At 45.4% G+C, this 18644-nt stretch overlaps 1 protein-coding gene across 1 annotated transcript in view; it reads left to right on the top strand.

Annotated features, from left to right (window-relative positions):
* LOC132973278 (neural-cadherin-like) overlaps positions 1–18644 on the top strand; it is a 112006-nt gene that overhangs the window by 79228 nt on the left and 14134 nt on the right. The window contains exons 22-31 of the mRNA XM_061036648.1: positions 305–582; positions 2588–2802; positions 6300–6427; positions 6577–6704; positions 10267–10390; positions 11860–12043; positions 12329–12495; positions 14786–15050; positions 15604–15787; positions 17244–17494. Coding sequence (XP_060892631.1) covers positions 305–582; positions 2588–2802; positions 6300–6427; positions 6577–6704; positions 10267–10390; positions 11860–12043; positions 12329–12495; positions 14786–15050; positions 15604–15787; positions 17244–17494 — 1924 coding nt within the window. The remainder of the gene's footprint in view (positions 1–304; positions 583–2587; positions 2803–6299; positions 6428–6576; positions 6705–10266; positions 10391–11859; positions 12044–12328; positions 12496–14785; positions 15051–15603; positions 15788–17243; positions 17495–18644) is intronic.

The following is an 18644-nucleotide window of genomic DNA, read 5'->3' as shown; positions in this document are numbered from 1 at the left end:
TTGGCATTTTCTCTTTTTTTTCATCCCTGTCTTTTACCCATGTTTTGATCGTGCATCATTTTGACGCGTCTGTCATTCCTATCCTCGTGTCCTGCTCTTTGAAAAACAACCAGTTGTTGCATATTGAGAGCTTTTATGCAGATCAGGCCTTCCTCTTTTGCTTTCTGTTTCCAAATGTATCACTGTGCATCCCTCGCCACCAAACACTGGAGATACAAATCCTTGTATCTGCACTGACAATTACTGTAATTCCCTCTTCTCCCACCCTCCTCTCCCTCCGCCCTGCCTCCTCTGACTCTCACAGCTGCAGTCACTGCTGCGTGTCACTGTGAGCCAGGTGCAGGTGGACGAGTGTGTGCGCTCAGACTGCAAGACATCCGGCGGCTGCTCAACACAGTTAAGCTTCAGCGACTCGTCCACCCTGGTGGACTCAGGAGCCTTATCCCTGGTGTCAGTAAAGGTGACGTCCTTAGCCGTGTGTGGCTGCGCTGCCCGGGAAATGACTCACCAAGGCTGCTCTTCCTACTCCAGCAACCCCTGCCTGAACGGGGGAACCTGCGTCGACACCCAGAATGGATACAGGTGAGAGGATCGTCTTCAGTTTCTGGAGCATGGGGGGTGGGTTAAAAAGAAGCTTTTAAAAGTTATAAAAGTGGAATAGGAACTCCCTGGTGTGTGCTGCAGGTTTCTCTCTAACTGTGTTCAACTAACTGTAAAAGTGACACCTCACAAAATGAACCCCAGAATTACTAACTGCTCCCCTCAGTAGAAAAATCTCCTTCACCTGCTGCTTGACCCAACTTTCTTGTGCCGCTGTGCTGTGTTGTCAGCTGAATATAGAGCAGCAGCTTTGGGCTTTTTTTTTTTGCCGTGGAAGCAATATGCATGTTTGTGCATTTCTGAGTGTATCTTGCCAAGATTATTAAATTAGGTCTCTGGATTTTATAGCCTCATATCGATTTTTTTTTAAGTTCTGGTGTGCTGTGTTTTGCAGAAGTTAACAATAATTAATGAACATAGCCTTTGGATCAAGGTCAATACACAGCGCTTTAAATATTAACCTTTAATATAGACGAATGTCTGCCGTCAATACAAAGGCCTTCAGCTTCAAGTGTATAGGTTTCTATGGAGTCTGTGGCAGAAGAACATTTGAGTTCATGCACACACTAATGCGCAGATTAAACAAATATAGGGCAAAGGGATTAGTATAAATGCCCGCCCCCTCCCATACTCACAACTTCCAAAACTCTCATTTAATGTACTTTGCATGAACGTGTAAGTTTGTCTGCAAAGGGAGAGGACGCACAGAAGTGTTTTTCTTCTGCTTTTATCTTTAAATTGTCTCTGCGGCAGCTGATCCTCACTGCTGTGAGAAGCCTCTGTTCTCTGAGAGGAGAAATCTTCCCCTATGTGCTATATATGACCCCGTGTGGATACACTACAACCATGAGGAATCCAATTTTTGGTTCTCTCCTCTGTCAAAGGAGCTCAACAGACAATCTCAGTCAGGGCTGATCAGATATTGTCAGTCAGGAGAGAGAAAAACATGCCCTGCTCTTCTTGATTTGGGTTGGCATTGATCTCTTGAGCCACATGAAAGAGCAGTGAAAGGTGTTCTGCTCGCCGTGTGGATGTGTATGCACAGGGCTTCACTCTGCCTAAGCCGTCCCTTTTGCTGCGTCTGGATCAGTATTCCTGACATGTGTTGCCCCTCTGCAGAATAAACAGTGACAGGGAGAAGCAGCCCCTAACAGCCTCAGCACACACACACACAGCTTCCCTCACACACGGCATGAAAATAGATGGCTTTGACATTATCAGCAAAGCCAGCTTGTCGCACATGCCTGCAGTGGAGGGAACCGGATGAGATCAACTAGTTGCCTCCATCCTCGCCACCACCGTTAAAGAATGGGCTGTTTTTCATCACTGCATGCATCTCCTCCTCTATGGTGTCTGTATATGATTCTTAATATTAACCTTTGCGCTCTCAAACAGAAGATTTTCATTTCTTTCTGCAAGAGCACTGATCTTTCACCCTCTGAGCTCTAAGAGGAACATGCTCACAAATCAACCAACGTGTGAATGACTTCAGAATGAGGCTGGGTGGTATTTGAGGAGGAAAAATTCCAGGAAACCTGCGTCAGTTCTCTGCAAAGCAAAGTGAAATAAGTAGAATTAATTATCTGTTAACAAAGGATGTGTGATGTGCCGAGTCTCCAGAGGGTTCAGTTCAGGCTGCAGTGATAGATAAAGAATAGACCCGAGTTCTGTTGTGCTCATCGCTAATTGATTTAATGTAGAATTAAATATTCAGGGCTTCCCAGCAAATGCAAGCAATTGATTGATTAAAAGGCTCTCTCTGCTGTCTGTGGAGAGCCGGCGTGTTCGAGCAAAGTCAAAACCTCGGCCTGTGGGAATCAACACGACTGTCACGCCCGACACAAAGAAGTCGCCGCGCTCCAATCCTGAGATTGAACAGCGTGAAGATGTCACAGAACACCAAGCAAGAATCAAACTGATTGTTTCTCTCTCTCCCTGTGTTGCTGTGATTTTCCTCACTCTTTCTTGTTTCTTCTCGGTGCTACAGGTGCCACTGCCCCCCACAGCTGGAGGGGCCCGACTGTCAGCAGACCGCACTCAGTTTCCTTGGCGACGGTTATGCCTGGTTTCCCCCCATAAGGCCGTGCTTTGATAGCCATCTTTCGCTGGAGTTTATGACGGAGGAGGAGGACGGGCTGCTGCTGTACGCCGGCCCGCTGGCCACGCTGCTGCCCGGAGACGCCGAGGACTACATGGCCATCGGTAAAGAATGAGGACGGATAATTAGACGCGAGCCTGCGGGCTGTTATTGCTCCGAAACATGGAACTTAATTCTGTGTGTTTAATTAGTGGGTGACGGCTAATCAGATACATGAGGCACATTTGTTCTGCTGAGTGGAAATGATGCTGAATATATAAAGAGTGAATATGGGGCTGCACAGGGGACCCTGTTTCACAGCTGATTGTGTGTGTAGTCCTTTATGGTGAGCCGTCTTTGTTTACCCTCCATCAGAGTCAGAGCTGAGTCTCTGAGTGTCTCACTCAAGGACACATCAGCAGGGATTATTCTTCACAGACCCAAATCCTTCAGTGGAAGGACACCAGTAAATATTTGATCAAACTGAATAGCTGATTGGTTTTAGTGATGGCGTCAGACTTACAGTATATCATCATACGTCATATACACCCAATTAGAGTCTCATTGCAATCAGAGCTGGACAAGAAAATGAAGCAATTCTTCAGAAAATTATACTTTTTATTGTTGAAGTAATTTCCTGTTTTCAAATCTAAACCTGCTCCTACCTCGATCCAACACTGGGTCTGGCCCTCTGACACACACACACACACACACACACACACACACACCCACACATGTAGCAGGTGAAGAGAGAACCGGTGGAGGGACAAATTTCTCCATAAACTTACTTGTTATGCTTTACTTCTATACATCATCAACTATTCCTGTCCATGTTCAGAGTTGAGGTTTGTCTACATGAGCAGCCGTTTCATTGTACCTCACCTTCTTGAGCGTCCTGTGACTCTCACACACTACGCCGTGTGCACTGCAGGCGTACAGTAGCTGCTAAAAGTAACCCATTATGTGGCCTACAGCGTTAACAAGCACCTGAACGAGGTGCTGCTGGAATACACTCATTTCAAGTCTTTGATTGAGCGTGTGGCTCGAGCGTCATGTTGGCGTATCTGTGAAAATTTTTATATGAAGGAGACTCTGCATGCACAGCGAGCCATTCTGTGACCACTGCAGGTGACATCAGACACACTTCTATTGTCAATTAGTCATAGAAAACCAGAGAATGGGCCTTTTAATGTTTGCATCAAACAACATAAAAGTGGCACTGTGATTATTGCATATACGCACACTTTAAAATGATACATCATTCAGTCCTACTACACACTGTATGGGTGCTGAATCTATTTATAACTCAAGCATTATGATTTTATTAGGAGGAGTTATTAGACATTTGCATGATTAGGGGCGTGGCTGAGTGGACTGACATTTGGAAGCGTCATAGCCGTTCACCAGGAGGCTTAAGGCCCGCCTCAGCGCCAACTCATCGCCTGTTTCTATTGATTGAAAGTTTGGAAGTCAGCATTTCCAAAATGGGGACCGCAATCATCGGCTCCAAACGCTTATTCAGAAACTGATGGGTGATGTCACTAAGACATCATCTGTTTGTTATAGAGGTCATGGTCTCCCCTCATTGTGAATCTTTTCTGTGGAAATGAAGAAAGAAAGACGGCTCGCACACTGCAGGACTCCAATAGTCCAGAAATGTATTTCACCATTGTGACGTTTCGAGCACACCTGTTCTTCTTCAGTGTGCGAGCCGTCTTTATTTTTGCTTTATTGACTCTTTTTCTCGACTCTGAACTGGCTCTGCTTGATTTGGATGTTCGTGTTTTCTTGATTGTTGTACGGTGGGAAATGTAAGCAGTCCGTTTCAGGCGCATGCTATAGATGGATTTATCTGTCAGCAACATGGCAGCAGTGTGGACAAAGTTTGTCGCGTCTGGTCCTGTTTGTATTTGTAGGTCATAAAAAGGCCTCAGCATTGAGTACAGCCTTTTTAATAACCAGATCAAAACTCCTCACAGGAGATAGCTGCAGGAATGTACACTGCTTGGTCAATCTTTCTTTTTGTCTTCTTGACTTCATCGGTCACCCTCCTCTTCCTCTTAGCCTCAGTCACTCATCAAACAGTACAGAGACGGACTAACTGCTTAGCGCTCTTCTTGTGAGAAAGCCGTTACCAACTGCTAAACTTAAATCGTGCTATAAGCAGACGGCCAGGGCGACATGTGGACACAGACATTATTCTGCCTGTTCAAAGTTTTTCTATTGTAAGATTGACCTTGAAGAGTTGTAAAAGTTACATATTGTTGCTTTAAGAAACATGGAATCCTCAAGCAGCAACCTCCAGTGTTCAAAAATGAAGCTGATGCTGAAGTGCAAAATCCTGCAGTTCCTCGAGTGTCCACTAGAGGCTGGCTGCAGAAGCACAGGAAGTCACATACACACCCATTCTAAAAAGCCTGTTTTTACAGCAGAGATTAACATGTTTACAGCCTGGTTCAAAAAAAAAATATATAGGTGTGATTAGCTCATGTCTCGATCGACACACACTGTACGGGGGGTGAATGTTTTGATGACTCATCAGTTTTTATTTGATGAAGGATAAGAGTTATTCACAATAAGGCATGTAGCTGACATGACTGAAAGACGAGCGCTTTGTAACGGTTTGTCAGGAGGTTTAAAACCCGCCTCAGCTACAGCTCTCAGCCTGTCGTTAGGTTGACTGAAAGTTAGGCTGAGTCAGCATTTCCAGCATGGAGACCGCCATGGATGGGACTCCAGAACAGACGGGTGACGTCACTCAGGCTTCGTCCATTAATAATTACAGTCAATGGGAATCCTTCATTGAAAGTTGATGAAAACAGTAAAGGAAACATGAAACACTTTCTGTTCATTGTTTTAGTTAAGGATAATGGTGAGTTTTAAAATATCACATTAATTCAGTCTCCAATAAATTCTGTGTCTTCTGTGTCACTGATTTAATGTTGTTTTTTAGCTTCCACAAAATTGGACAAAAAAATAGATTTTTACATTATTGGACTCCAGCCATGCTGAAAGTTTATCTCTTCTTTTTTGTGCTGATGTCTTCAGATATCTGTTTCCATCCACCGTGAAATAATGAAGGGGAATTCACTTTCATTGGTGGAGAGACTCACATCATTTATTAATGAGAACTGAAAAAGTTCTGCAGCAACATCTGATTCCAGGATGTCTTGATTACTGGAAAATTCAGAGCTCCTTGTGCACCGTCTTTTAGAAGAACCGACGTTTTTATGGATTTTTTTATCAGCCTGTTTTACATCCATGTTTCACTGGTTTCCAGCACGTCGTTTCTGCTGATTCTTCCTGCTCTAATCCGGCGGTGATGTGACTTATTGTCAATCTCTTTTTGTATTTCATACTCCTCGTGTTTATGCGGAAATGAGAGGTTGTTGTGCCTCTCTTGGGTTTTTGTCTGTATCTGTATAATTTGCATCTCGCCTCCCCTTGTTTTTCAGTGTTTCCAACTCAACAGTTATTTATGACCTTGTTCATTTTGTCTCTACTAGTGAGCAGAGCTGTTGTTCTGAACTGCCAAACTTTAAGAGTCGCTCTCTTTTCTTGGATGGAAAACTTTTCATACAGATTTAATTATGATCTTATCTCTGACATCTCTTCTCCTCAGAGCTGATTGGTGGGACACCCAGTCTAAAAGTTAACCACGGCTCTGGGACCCTGGTGCTCCAGTTGACACATAACGCCGGAGTGGCTGACAGACGCTGGCATCGCCTGGACGTGAGGAGCAACAGTAAAGTAAGAGAAGTGCAGATTCTCCTGGTTTATAAAGAAGATGATGGATTAGAAAATTAGCCGTAGTTTTCATAGAATACCAGACTGTAATATACTCATTCGTCCATACATGCAGAAGCAATGACCTCTCTCTACTCTCTCCTAATGTAAAGGAAGTGCGCTTCACTCTGGATCGATGTTCCACTGCGATCATCATGGAGACAGAAGGCGTGGACTCGTGGGCAATGACAGAGGACCGCTCATCCTGTGAAATCCGAGGGGTCACACCCAACAGGGACAAGTAAGATCAATAACTGAGTGGAAGAAGTGTGCAGAGAGAGTTGACTGCACGGTATAAGAAAATAGAGCTGCTCCTCTGAACCTTAAAGGGGAACGAAAAGCACTTCAGGCCTGCAGGGCTGTCGAGGTTTGGCTGGATGGATGGATGGATGGATGGATGAATGGATGAATTGATAGGTGGGTTGATTGGTGGATGGATAATGGGTGGTCGTGTGGGTGGGTGGATGGATGGATGAATTGATGGGTGGGTTGATGGATGGATGAATGGATGGATTGGTGGGTTGATTGTACAGATGGATGGATGGAATAGTGGATGGATGGTGGGTATTCTTGTGGATGGGTAGATGGATGGATGATGATGGGTAAGTGGATGGGTGGTCATGTGGGTGGATGGTCATGTGGGTGGATGGATGGATGAACGGATGGAATGGTGGATGGATGGATTATGGTTAGGTGTTCGTGTGGGTGGGTGGATAATTGAATGGATGGGTGGGTTGATATGTGGATGGATGGATTGGTGGATAGATGGATGGATGGATGATGGGTGGGTGGATGGATGGATGGATGGAAGATGGATGGACGGGTGGGTGGGTGGATGAATGGATGGGTGGGTGGATGGATGGATGGATGGGTGGTTGGATGGATGGATGGATGCATAGGTGGATGAATGAATGGGTGGGTGGATGGATGGGATGGATGGATGGATGGATGGGTGGATGGATGGATGAATGGATGGGTGGATGGATGGATGAATGGGTGTGTGTATGGGTGGATTTAGTACCATATTTATCTATCAAAGCTAAATGAACAAACACATAAACAAAGTTAATCCCACTACAGGCTGGTTCAGTTTTTAGTTTGTCAACAATTAGGCTTTATTACTTCTCCACAGATCCTGCAGGCGGTCTTTCCTTTTGGCTGCAAACGGCTTTAGGTTATTTTTTCCTTCCCTGTTTTAAAATGTCAATGGATGGACGGCCCACGGGGACAATGACTAAATGCCCTGTGTCCCCTCAGGGGTAAACAATCTGATATAGAGTGCAGCATTGGCACTCACAGAGACTGCAGTCTGCAATTTATACAGACAATGAACTGCATGTAGTGTGAGTGAAGTATTTTCATGCATTTAGGGGGATTCAACAGAAAGTAGGAATGGTTATTTTCAGTCCTTTCAATATTCTAATTCTCAGAACACAGACCTCTGCTTTGTTTTCTGCGGTGTTTCGCTCATCAGCACTGCGTGTTTGCGGGGCAAAAGTCTTCTAAGAAGTTCTCAATTAAATAACAAATGATGTTAACATATGACTGCAGTGAGAGCTGTCCAAGAGACACTTTGTCGACATATCGCAAATCAGCCCTCAGTTCTGCTGCTCTTTCCTCAGACGTGATGGAGGGACAAAGTGATCACCCCTCTGAACCCCCCTCTAGAGGTAGCAACGGGCTCAGCAGAGCCAGCGGGGGAGAACAGTACTATGTGTGTGTGTGTGTATGAGAAGCTCCTGCTGGTTCTCTACACGTTGTGCGTCCGCAATGCAATCACCATGAACATACAAATACATAATGATGGCAGAGCTTCATTATTGCGCTGTCTCAGAATCGCACTCTGAAAAGGGCTTTCGATATGTATGTTTTGTTTTTTAAAAGCTGTATATTGTGGCAATTTTTGCCTATATTAGAAGGACAGCTGAAGGGCGATAGGAAACGTTGGGAGGAGAGAGAGTTGGGGGGGAGGACGTGCAGCAAATGGTCGAGGTCGCTTTCAAACCAACAGCTGCTACTACTACAGCCAATAACCGTTCTACTACAGCATAAACACTAGGCTATCCGGGGCCTCACAATATGCAAGTTAACACCTCATGTTACACTGCATGTTATGAAATAGTTCCAGACGTCACTTTTCCTGCTCACAGCTGACACAGGGAATGTACCACTAACGGAGATGGGCTAATGTAGCCCAAAACAATGTGTGCACAAGTGATGAAACGTGGCCCAAAAAATGACATAGGGTGCTGGAGTTTAGGGTACCCATCCCTAATTTAAACGCTCGGTATGTAAGTTCCACCACCAGGGGGCTCTCAATCAAAACAATAACAAAAGATGACGCCGAAGCTGGTGGGGAATCATGGGAGTGATTTTCTCTGCTACTCCCCCCACACCCCGATGAAAACAAACTCCAAGTTGAGCGTAGTCAAGACAACTTGACTAAAGTGAAAGTGAAACCGACCTGAGGAAGAGAATATGTTTACAGACGAGCTAATATATCCGAGTATAATTTACATGATGTTTTTATCACAGCAGCACATACAGCAACAGTACGGCAGCTTTTAGCAGCAGCTCACGCTTCATTATGCAGCGGTCTTTGACATTACATCCGCTGTTTCCATGTCAACAATAGACATGTCCTGCCTGTCATGGCAGCTGCCGCGACCAGACACGTCCCATTACAACTCTAAAATGAAGGATTTCTCTGGCTTTGATAACTGTTTGAGGTGATGTAAGTACTCAACACAAAAAATATATAACACAGTTTTAGTCCATTTTTTTATTAAATTAGATATTTTTGTATAAAATTCTACAGATTCCACCTTTAATGATAGATAATAAAAGCTGTTATGTGATAACCTCCACACAAAAAAGAGACCCGTCTTCATACTCTGACAGTTTCACGCTCTCTAAAGTAGTGCTTGTCTCCAAGCTGCATGGACACATCCATCGAAATCAAATCAGAGACACACTCCCACTGTTTCTCTCTCCGTCCGTTCAGCTTCTGGGTGTACCCCTCTGTCCTCTCTGGAGGAAAAACAATCCTGATGAGTTCCTTAGATATTATCCTTAAACACCCTGCTAATCTTCCTGCCGGTGTTTCTGTTCACAGCTGCTTCAGCCTCACCACAGAGGAGTTAGTTTCCCCCCCCGGCGTGCGCTCGGCCTGCCACTGCGCTCGTTGTTTTGTTGTGTAATTATTCTATGAGTTTAAGAAGTTTAAAAATGTACATAAGGGCTTTACTGCTGCTATTCATTTTAATAACTTCTAAATTACAAGAACCTTTGAGGACCTGCTGTGATCACAGGATTAGAGTTTAAACTTATTATGTTTACAAAATGTTGACTGTTTATCATTAGCGAGGGAATGTGATAAATAAACCAATTAAAAAAATAAAAGCAATATAAAAAACAGCCTTTGTTTTATCACCTTTGTGTGGTCGAGTTCAGAAAATGTAAAGAGCTGCAGCTGCATGACTTTGAGTTTGGATCGTTGCAGGGAAAAGTTATTTGCCCTTTGTGCATTTATGTCTGCAATAAAAGAAAAATCACAAGAATCAGATGTCATATTTGTTGTCATAAAGCATTAAGAGTGAAGGCAGCCGCAGCAGGAAAAGAACGAAAGTGAATTTCAGCCTTGATGGATTACACAGTGTTGGTGTGTGTGTGTGCTTACACTCGTCTTCTGTGTATCCAGAGTTGTTGGTTTTTGCAGGTATATATCTTCAGGAGTCGGCTTTTCTTTTTCTTTGCTCACCTTCCACTCGTTTGTTTAATAACCAAAATGTCTTTGTTTGCAGGTATCTGAATGGAAGCCAGGTCCTGCAGCTCGGAGGCATCAATGAGAACATGTCGTATGAATACCCTCAGCTGCAGCACAAACATTTCACTGGCTGTATAAGAAACTTGCTCGTGGACAGCAAGGTAACATCCCTCACTACTCTCTTTATGAAGCCTCTTAAGGATGAATAGAAGGCATAAATCCACTGCTTCAGAAAAGTCATATGTGCTTATTTACAGCAGGGTCAGAGGTTTCTCTACCGCCCCCTTTACCCCTCCCAACCCCTCACCATAAACATCAGCATATAAACATATATTCTTAGTACACTGTCACTCACCCTCTATGCTAACAAATGAGAATTCATCTGAAACGTAGCCCGCAAGAAGTACAGAACAGCAACTCCCACTAAGTGATGCTGCAACATCAAACAGATTTCAAACCTGTCTCTCTATGAAGATGAACATCCATCCATCTATCCATTATCTAAACCGCTTCTCTCGTTTGGGGTCACGAGGGGCTGGAGCCAAACCCATGAGCTGTGGTTGGGTGAGAGGCGGGGTCCCAATCACAGGGCTGACAAACAGAGACAGACAACCAGCCACACTCACATTCACACCTACGGGCTGTTTTAGAGTCAGCAGTTCACCTAGGCGCGTACATGACATGATTGACAGGTGGGCGCGGTGTAACGGTTCGTCAGGAGGCTTAAAACCCGCCTCAGCTCCAGCTCTCAGCATGTCGTTAGGTTGACTGAAAATTAGGCTGAGACAGGATTTGCTGCTGCTGAGCCTCCGGAGCCCCCTGCAGGAACAGATGGGTGACGTCACTCAGGCGTCGTCCTTTAATATTTACAGTCTGTGGGTTTGACCTGCGGCGTCAAAGCGCTTTGAGTAGTCAGAACACGATACAGACAAGCTCAAGTCCATTTAGCATTTCTAACAAGCTCCTCTCTGTACATGCCCACTGACGTATAGACTGATCAAAGTCAAAGTATGAGCACTCCAAGCTGGACTTCGTTTCACGCCTCTACCCCAGCAGAAGGATAGATTTAATACTAATGCTTTCAACATCAACACAACAGCAGCACCGACGTCTTCTTCAAAATAGTTCGGCTGCTAAAAGAGCGACATTCTCGTGAGCTGCAAAAGACTCCTGAACACCTGACTCCAGTGATGTCCAGCGCTTATTTATAGCTTCATTACTACTTCATCATCTCTTTACGTTATTTGTGTTTCAACAAAGCTCTCTCATGCTGTGAGTGTTCACAGGTTTGTTTTGGTTTTCTTGCTTCTTTCTTGTTACATTTCTTTTTTTTCTGCGTGAGCTTTTTTTTTATAGCTGTGACATTTAAATATCTGCTCTTTAAACTCACAGTGATAATATATGATAGAAAAACAAGCTCGGAGAAAAGATGAATCATGATGTCTCGTTAAACAAGCAAGAAGAAAAACCTTCTCATTTTAAAGTATCTAACATTTGATTACAAGATGTTATTTTCTGCCGCCACATTCTCCTCTACATAATCACAAGGTGAGAGCTTCTCTTTTATTTCCCACCCTCTGCTCAGGTTTATCTACATATTCTTTTCTCCTCTTCATCTTCTTCCATTCAGATCTACAACCTTGGCTCTCCAGCTGAATCTGCCGGCACTGTGCAAGGCTGCTTTCCTATTGATGACCACTGCACCAACATGGAGACCCTCCCGTCCTGCGGCAGGAGGGGGCGCTGTCAGGGGGAGTGGGGCTCGGTGGGCTGCCTGTGTGACGCGGGGTTTACTGGCCCGCAGTGTGAAAAAGGTCAGTGTTTTTAATGGTTTTTAACTGACCTGGATGTTTTCAGGGAGCATGCAGTGAGACTTCTGTGGAGTCACGCACTCTAAGGCTCACAAAGCGCACCATCCAGCTGGGAAATGTGAAAAAATTCTGCGTTCATAAATGTCTCTTTGCTGCTGCAGAAAGATAACCTCTGCTCGCATTAAAGTGCTTCAGCAGAACAGCACGTCCTCGCTGAGATATCCTCGTGTATTTCCCACATGACAGCTGAATTAATTAAACAAGCCCTGTATGTGTTTGATTGACAAGCGGCTCCAGAGTTCTCCTTCGACGGCCGCAGCCACATCCAGTTCCAGCTCTTGTGGTCGTTGCCTGCGCGACAGAACAGGGTCCAGGTCGGGGTCCGGACACGGGCTCCCTCCGGAGTCATCCTCAGTCTGCTTTCCCAGGAGCAGAATGAATACCTGCGTTTAGAGGTGAGTCACAGCGGGACCCTCCCCTGCACCTCGATAGCTCTGTTTGTCTTGTTTGTGGGCCTCTAAGTGATAATTAGGGCCCGGACTAGGGTTGCTGTGAATACCTGTCAGGCTGAGAATGAGTAATATCAGGGTTGTAGACAAATGGGTGGATACTGAGGGGGCTCATGATTGACATATGTATGTCCTCGACAATCTCTTTCAATAAGTCCGCAGAATGCCGCCGGTGAGAAGCTGCTATTTAAAAAATTAGGCCTCAGTTATTCAAGGTTATTTCGGTCTGTAGTTAATGTTTCAAACACAATTCAGAACGACAAAAAGAAAACTGTGCGAGCTGCAATTCGAGGGCCGAGTGTTCTTCAGTGAAGGTCAGATCCCCTGCTCTGCACTTGAGGGTTTTGACACAGCCTGCTTCAAGAGCCGAGCTCAAAGTCATGTCTGCACTCTGGCTGCTCGCTTTGCCACACCTGTGGGCGGAGTGCTGCTCGCACAAAGCGTCCCTTCATGAGAAAAGTCGGCTCGGCTTTGCCAAAGCACCGTAGGCACGGCTGACACATTGCTGAGCGGATATGAAGCCGGTGTTGCCTGTCAAAGCTTTCGTCTCGCTGACTGACAGGCCGGAGTGTGAACAGCAGCTGAAGTAAACGTCTGTGTTAGGACCGTCACACGCAGGTCAGGGGTGTGCAGTGAACCTGTTTGTTCGGGCGATTCCACACCGCCCGCCCTGTCTTTGAACACGTCTTCTCTTTGTGTCTGTGCTTGTTATTTGTTGAGCAGCGTTGTTTAAAGAATCATTATCTGTTCTGCTGCTTTGTCTCTTTACGCTACATGAGGAAAAACAATGTTGTCCTCTCCCTGGTTGCAGCTGCTCAGAGACGGGGAGAGGAACGAGTGCTGTGCAGCCTCTCTGGAGCTGAATGAAACAAGGGATGTCTGTCTGCTGAAATGTTTTCAGCCTGAATGTCTCAAAGCTCTTAGAGGCACTTGAGCACCAGCCTGTAGTGTTTGCCCACAACAAGCCCTAATTTAAAGGGCTGCCTCTCTCCCCTTTCTTTCTTAAGGGCAGATATGGGATAGAGTGCACACAGAATAAATAAGCACACAGAGGTTACCAGGGGCGAGCTGGGTAAAAACAGCATTCAGCTCTCCAAGGAAAATATAGAGTCTGCAAAGACATCATTTACAGTATCTAATGCAGGGAGGGAGTTTATGGAGTGACTAATACTTCTCTGTCAGGAACAGAAATCTCCACAATCTCAGCTTGTCGTTCTCAGATTTTTTGCATTCAATGTTAATTAAAAGCGTGAGAAAGAATTCAGACCTCCGAGAATCTGCTGAACATCTTCTGCTTAATGGTGATTGTGCAGCTCTCTGCAGGCGCTGAAGAAAGTGTCTGTAATCAGATTTTTCCTGACTATTGATTGAGTCCTTTGTCCTTTGCTGCTCTTTGTGGTGGATTTGGGGGCAGGACGGGGGGGAGCACAGTCAGCTTTTACCCTGTGTGAGAGTCCAATGGGGGACGCTCATTGGAGAAGCCCATGCTGAGGGAGCAATAGTTAACGCAGGCCGGGCAGAATGTGAATTATCTTGCCCCACTGTTTCCAATTAAGCCTTGGACATGTAAAAGCTGCCGTTATGGGGGCCCCTCATTGGTGGAGTCCATTGTGTTCGCTCATCCTTAACTGCTGAAGATAATTGTTGTTGCTTGTATACCTTCCCTTCGGGATGACTCCGGCTCTGCCACGCGCTGATGTGCACGCCAGCTCTGCAGAGCATCATAGCTGCGAAATTGCTGGATTAATTTTTTACCACTGAAATTTTCATGCCTTTTTTTTTTTCTGGCAGGTTCACCGCAGAGAGTCTTTTCTGGGTAGTTGAATATCACAATTCTTGTTGGCCCAACCTTTGCTGCCTTTTCTCCGCCACGGGAGCTGGCCTACTTCTTATGATGTTGTTATTCACAGGATCTGTTTATGCCCATCAACGCGGCACATTATGGCAGCCGTCCAGGTCTGCCGCTTTAGAATTTGTGTCACCCCGTTCTACAGTTGTATTCACGGATCCCTTATAAGCCTTGAAATCCACACTGATTCAACGAGCATCTCTGCAACTGATGACAAAACAAAGCAACTTGTGTTGCTCAGCCGTGCAGACGTCCTCCTTATGTGGTCCTGCAGCAGATAGAGTTCACATCTGGAGCTCGGCCAAAAACACAAAACGTCTTTATTGTTTCTTCTATTTCCTCCTGTCTGTTTCAAAGCTAAACAATCAGCTTCACTCTGTTTCTCAGGTGATTCAGGGTCTGCTTGCTGTTTTCTACAACCTCGGGGACGGAGACTTCAACCTGACGCTGCCCCACCATCGCCTCACTGATGGAGAGTGGCACCAGGTTGAGCTGGACCGGTACGGCCGAGAGTTCACCCTGAGACTGGACGGAGGCGGCGGGCGGCGGGAGGTCACCTTCTCACCCGGGCAGAGTCAGGAGATCATCATCGACTCCTCGGCCGTGATGTTAGGAAACTCTTTTCCCTCGGGACACAACCGGAGCTTCCTCGGTGGGTGAATGAATTAACAGACACGAGTTGACTCTCTGTTACCCTGTGTGCTTCCTAAAGTTGACGGACATCAATCATTTAGTGTTTTTCATTACCACTTGCTGATGCTTTCACATTTCATCGCATGCCCACAGGTGTTTGGATCCCTTAGTTAGCGGCGGCATGAGAGAGAGCGAGTCAGCGCCACTGATCTGTGTTTAAATTATGTGTTAGAGCTCATGCTTCCCACAGAGAGAGCAAACTAACCAGCTGAGAAAATATCCAGCGAAAAAAGAAGTCCATGCTGACAGCTTAGCCTCGGGCTGTTTGGCTGTTTGCATGCATGAGAGCTTGTGTGTGTGTGTGTGTGTATGTGTGTGTGTGTGTTGCTCTGCAGGTGTGTCTGTTTTAATGATGCATGTGTGTCTGTATATTAGAGCTGGGTGTAAACGTGTCCATAAAAGATTTCGCCTCAGGTCTGGTGTCGAAAAGTGTCTTTTTCACGTTGTAAACTCTGTTTTTTTACTCGTCCTCGCCTCTCTTTCTTTCTGTTTTTATTTTGCCTTTCCATCAGGCTGTTTGCGAGACTTGAGGTTTAACGGCCGCTCCGTCCCCCTGGATGGGGAGCAGCCCTCGGAGGGTCTCCAGGTGGTCACTTCGCAGGGCGTCACTTTGGGCTGCTCGTCTGACGCCTGCAGGAAACATCAGTGCTCTCCTCCACTGGTCTGCGTGGATCTCTGGAGACATCATGAGTGCAGGTGCGGTAAATAAAGAGAGCAGATAACCACATATCTACACGCACACGTCCAGAGACAAGGGCTGCATTCAGAGCTGCAGTGTTGTAGTACTTGAAACGGACTTGGTCTCAAGACCACTTTTTGAAGGTCTCTGTCTCCTCTTTCCAAAGGAAGCAATACCTTAAATTAATTTGTATTTGTTAGATTTTTATCCCCCGGTTATGGCCGCAACCTTCCTGGTGTCACAGTCTAAGTGGGTGACACGCCCCCTGCTCACAAGATGAATTTGATATTTATTGTCTTGGTCTTGTCTCGGTCTCAGAGCACTCTGGTTTTGGTTATATCTCAGTCTTGTTTAGTGTGGTCTTGACTACAACACTAGCATACAGAAGACTAACTCATGATCACATCAGTAACACCAGCTCTCAACCTGTAGATTGCATAAAGAAACTGTGTGTAGACAAACAATGAAAGTTTAGAAATTAAGAAACGTCTTCACGATCTTCAACCAAGTCCAGTTCCCTTCAGATCAAGCTTCAAACTTCCTCTGTGTGTTTACACTTTTAGAATCAGCTGATAAAATCAGTAAAGCACGACTTTGTAACACACAGGGAATGTTTTGTGAATCAGTAACCGGTTTGAAGATATTAAAAGATTGACACCCTTAGAGGCCGGTACCTGATGTACTTGATGTTCTTACTGTAAGTCATCAGGTCGTCATTCACAGCATTCAGACCTAAATGCACATTTATAACCACATACTGAATCTCAACTCTTGATGTTAATAAATCATTACATATGACTTTCTAACTTTTACGTACAAAAAAGAAGAAAACTAACCATGTCAGGATCAATTGGTGCAGAAAATAATCTGTGTCATGGACGACTAGAGTTTGTGCACACTTGAAATGAGAGCGTCCAGCAGATGGCAGCTCGGCAGCGTTCAGCCTGTGACAGTGTGTGTGTGCATGTGTGTGTGTGTGTGTCATATTGTGTAAACAGTGCTTAACAGGAGCTCCCGTCAGAGTGTTGACTGTCACTTTTAACTCCGCGGGACCACTCCTGGCTTTGATTTGAAGACGCCAAATCAGTGTGAGACTTCTCGCTGTGGCTGGATATCCACCTTCTGTGATTGCAGCACAGCCTCAGGATACAGAGCAGAGAGAGAGAGAGAGAGGGGCGGGGGGGGGGGGGGATATTCAGGGGATAGTTCATGTACAAATATACTTTGGGAGTACCACTGCAGAGCCAATCTCGCTGTCTTGTTTTTTCTCTGTTGGAGGACAGCTGCCACTGTGTAACGTTCAAAGAGCATATCCTTGAATCTGAAATAAGAGGTGTAACTCCTGAGGGATTGAGAGCTTCACTGTCAGCTTAGGTTTTACAATTCTGCAGAATTCAGCACCGCTTTTATCTATCGGCTTCCTGAGTGTCTCTTGGCTTTGCTTTTACACCCCTTTGTGTCGTCTCTGCACAGGTGCCCCGCAGGCCACCTGACCAAAGAGAGCTCCGTGGGAAAGGTGTGTGTCTACACGCTGTGCGCCAGCCGGCCCTGCCGCCACGGCACCTGTGTGGCTCACTCCCCGTCCCGCTACACGTGCCTCTGCAGCGAGGGATACCGGGGACGCCACTGCGAAGTGACGCTCGCCATGTTCCACAATGAGGACGGCAACAGCCTGAGCCTCAGCTCCATGTTCGCCATCAGCATCTGTGTGCTGGCCTTTCTAGGTAGCTATGTGGACTACGTCCTCTTTTACCTGTGGTAACAAGCGCCGTCATCATCTCCGTCATGGTTTTATGGTTTGTCTTATACGTTTTTATCTCCACCTTGTTTTATTTTTTGTTCCACTCATTGATTTTCATCCTGTTGTATTTTTTGATTTGTTGTATAATTCTTTCATTTCGTGTGGTTTCGTCTGTGACTTCCACTCTTTTATCTGTTCTGCACCCTTGCTCGGCTCTGTGAAATCTACATTCACACATCTAGTCCCCGTATTGATCTCTGGAGTTGTACCAGGAAGCGATTTTTTCACGGGAGTTTGCTGAAATCAGAGGAGCAGGAAGGGAATCATTGAATGTGTTAATTTGAGATTCACAGGGAAGCTGAAGTCCTCTGAGAAACAGTTTCACAGTTTCTTTATGTGTGTTTCTGTATTTCTCATCACCTCTGTGTCCCCTGTCTCTTCCAGTGTTTCGCTCTGAAGTCAATTTCACGCTCAGCCTTATTTTTTTTATCTCGCCAACTTATTTTATATCCCACCATCCGACCATTTTACTCGCTTGATGTCTTTTTTTTTGCCTTACCTTCCACTTTTCTGTGTATGTTTCTGTTTTTCCCGAGTCCCCCTGAATGTGTCCACACTGTGCACTTTATTTTGGATCTGTGGTCAGGGTTCACCTACAGCAACAAGAACCTCTGAAGTGAAAGCTTTTCTTATTGTCCTGCTCTTTGAGGTAAGGGTTAGGGTGAGGTCGAAAGGACTCCATTCAAAGGACTCAACTTAATATCTAGAGCAGTGGTACTCAGCCTTGTTAGACTTAAGAGTCACATTGACCAATTTCTGCAAGAGCCAGAAAAATATGAAGTGCAAAGAATCATTTCTGCTGACAATGTTTCCCTTTTTTAAATAATTACTTTGGATTTTTCTCTTCAAGTAGGACCTGAAAGAGCCACATGTGGCTTGAGAGCCTCGGGTTGAGTATCACTGATCCAGAGTTTAAAGGTTGGAGTTGGAGTTTTGATACAACACAGGTGACACCAATCACATGGCAGGGTTTCTGTGGTCCGAGGTTATAAGGTTTAATGTTTAAAGTTGTCTTTATTCTCCCTGTGAGGGTAACATGTTCTGCAGTCAGCAGTAAAAACATACAAACATCC

The sequence above is a fragment of the Labrus mixtus genome, chromosome 4 (assembly GCF_963584025.1).
Source record: "Labrus mixtus chromosome 4, fLabMix1.1, whole genome shotgun sequence".
Taxonomy (NCBI): Eukaryota; Metazoa; Chordata; class Actinopteri; order Labriformes; family Labridae; genus Labrus; species Labrus mixtus.
Note: the sequence above shows the minus strand (reverse complement) of the source record. Positions and strands in the feature narration are given on the sequence as shown.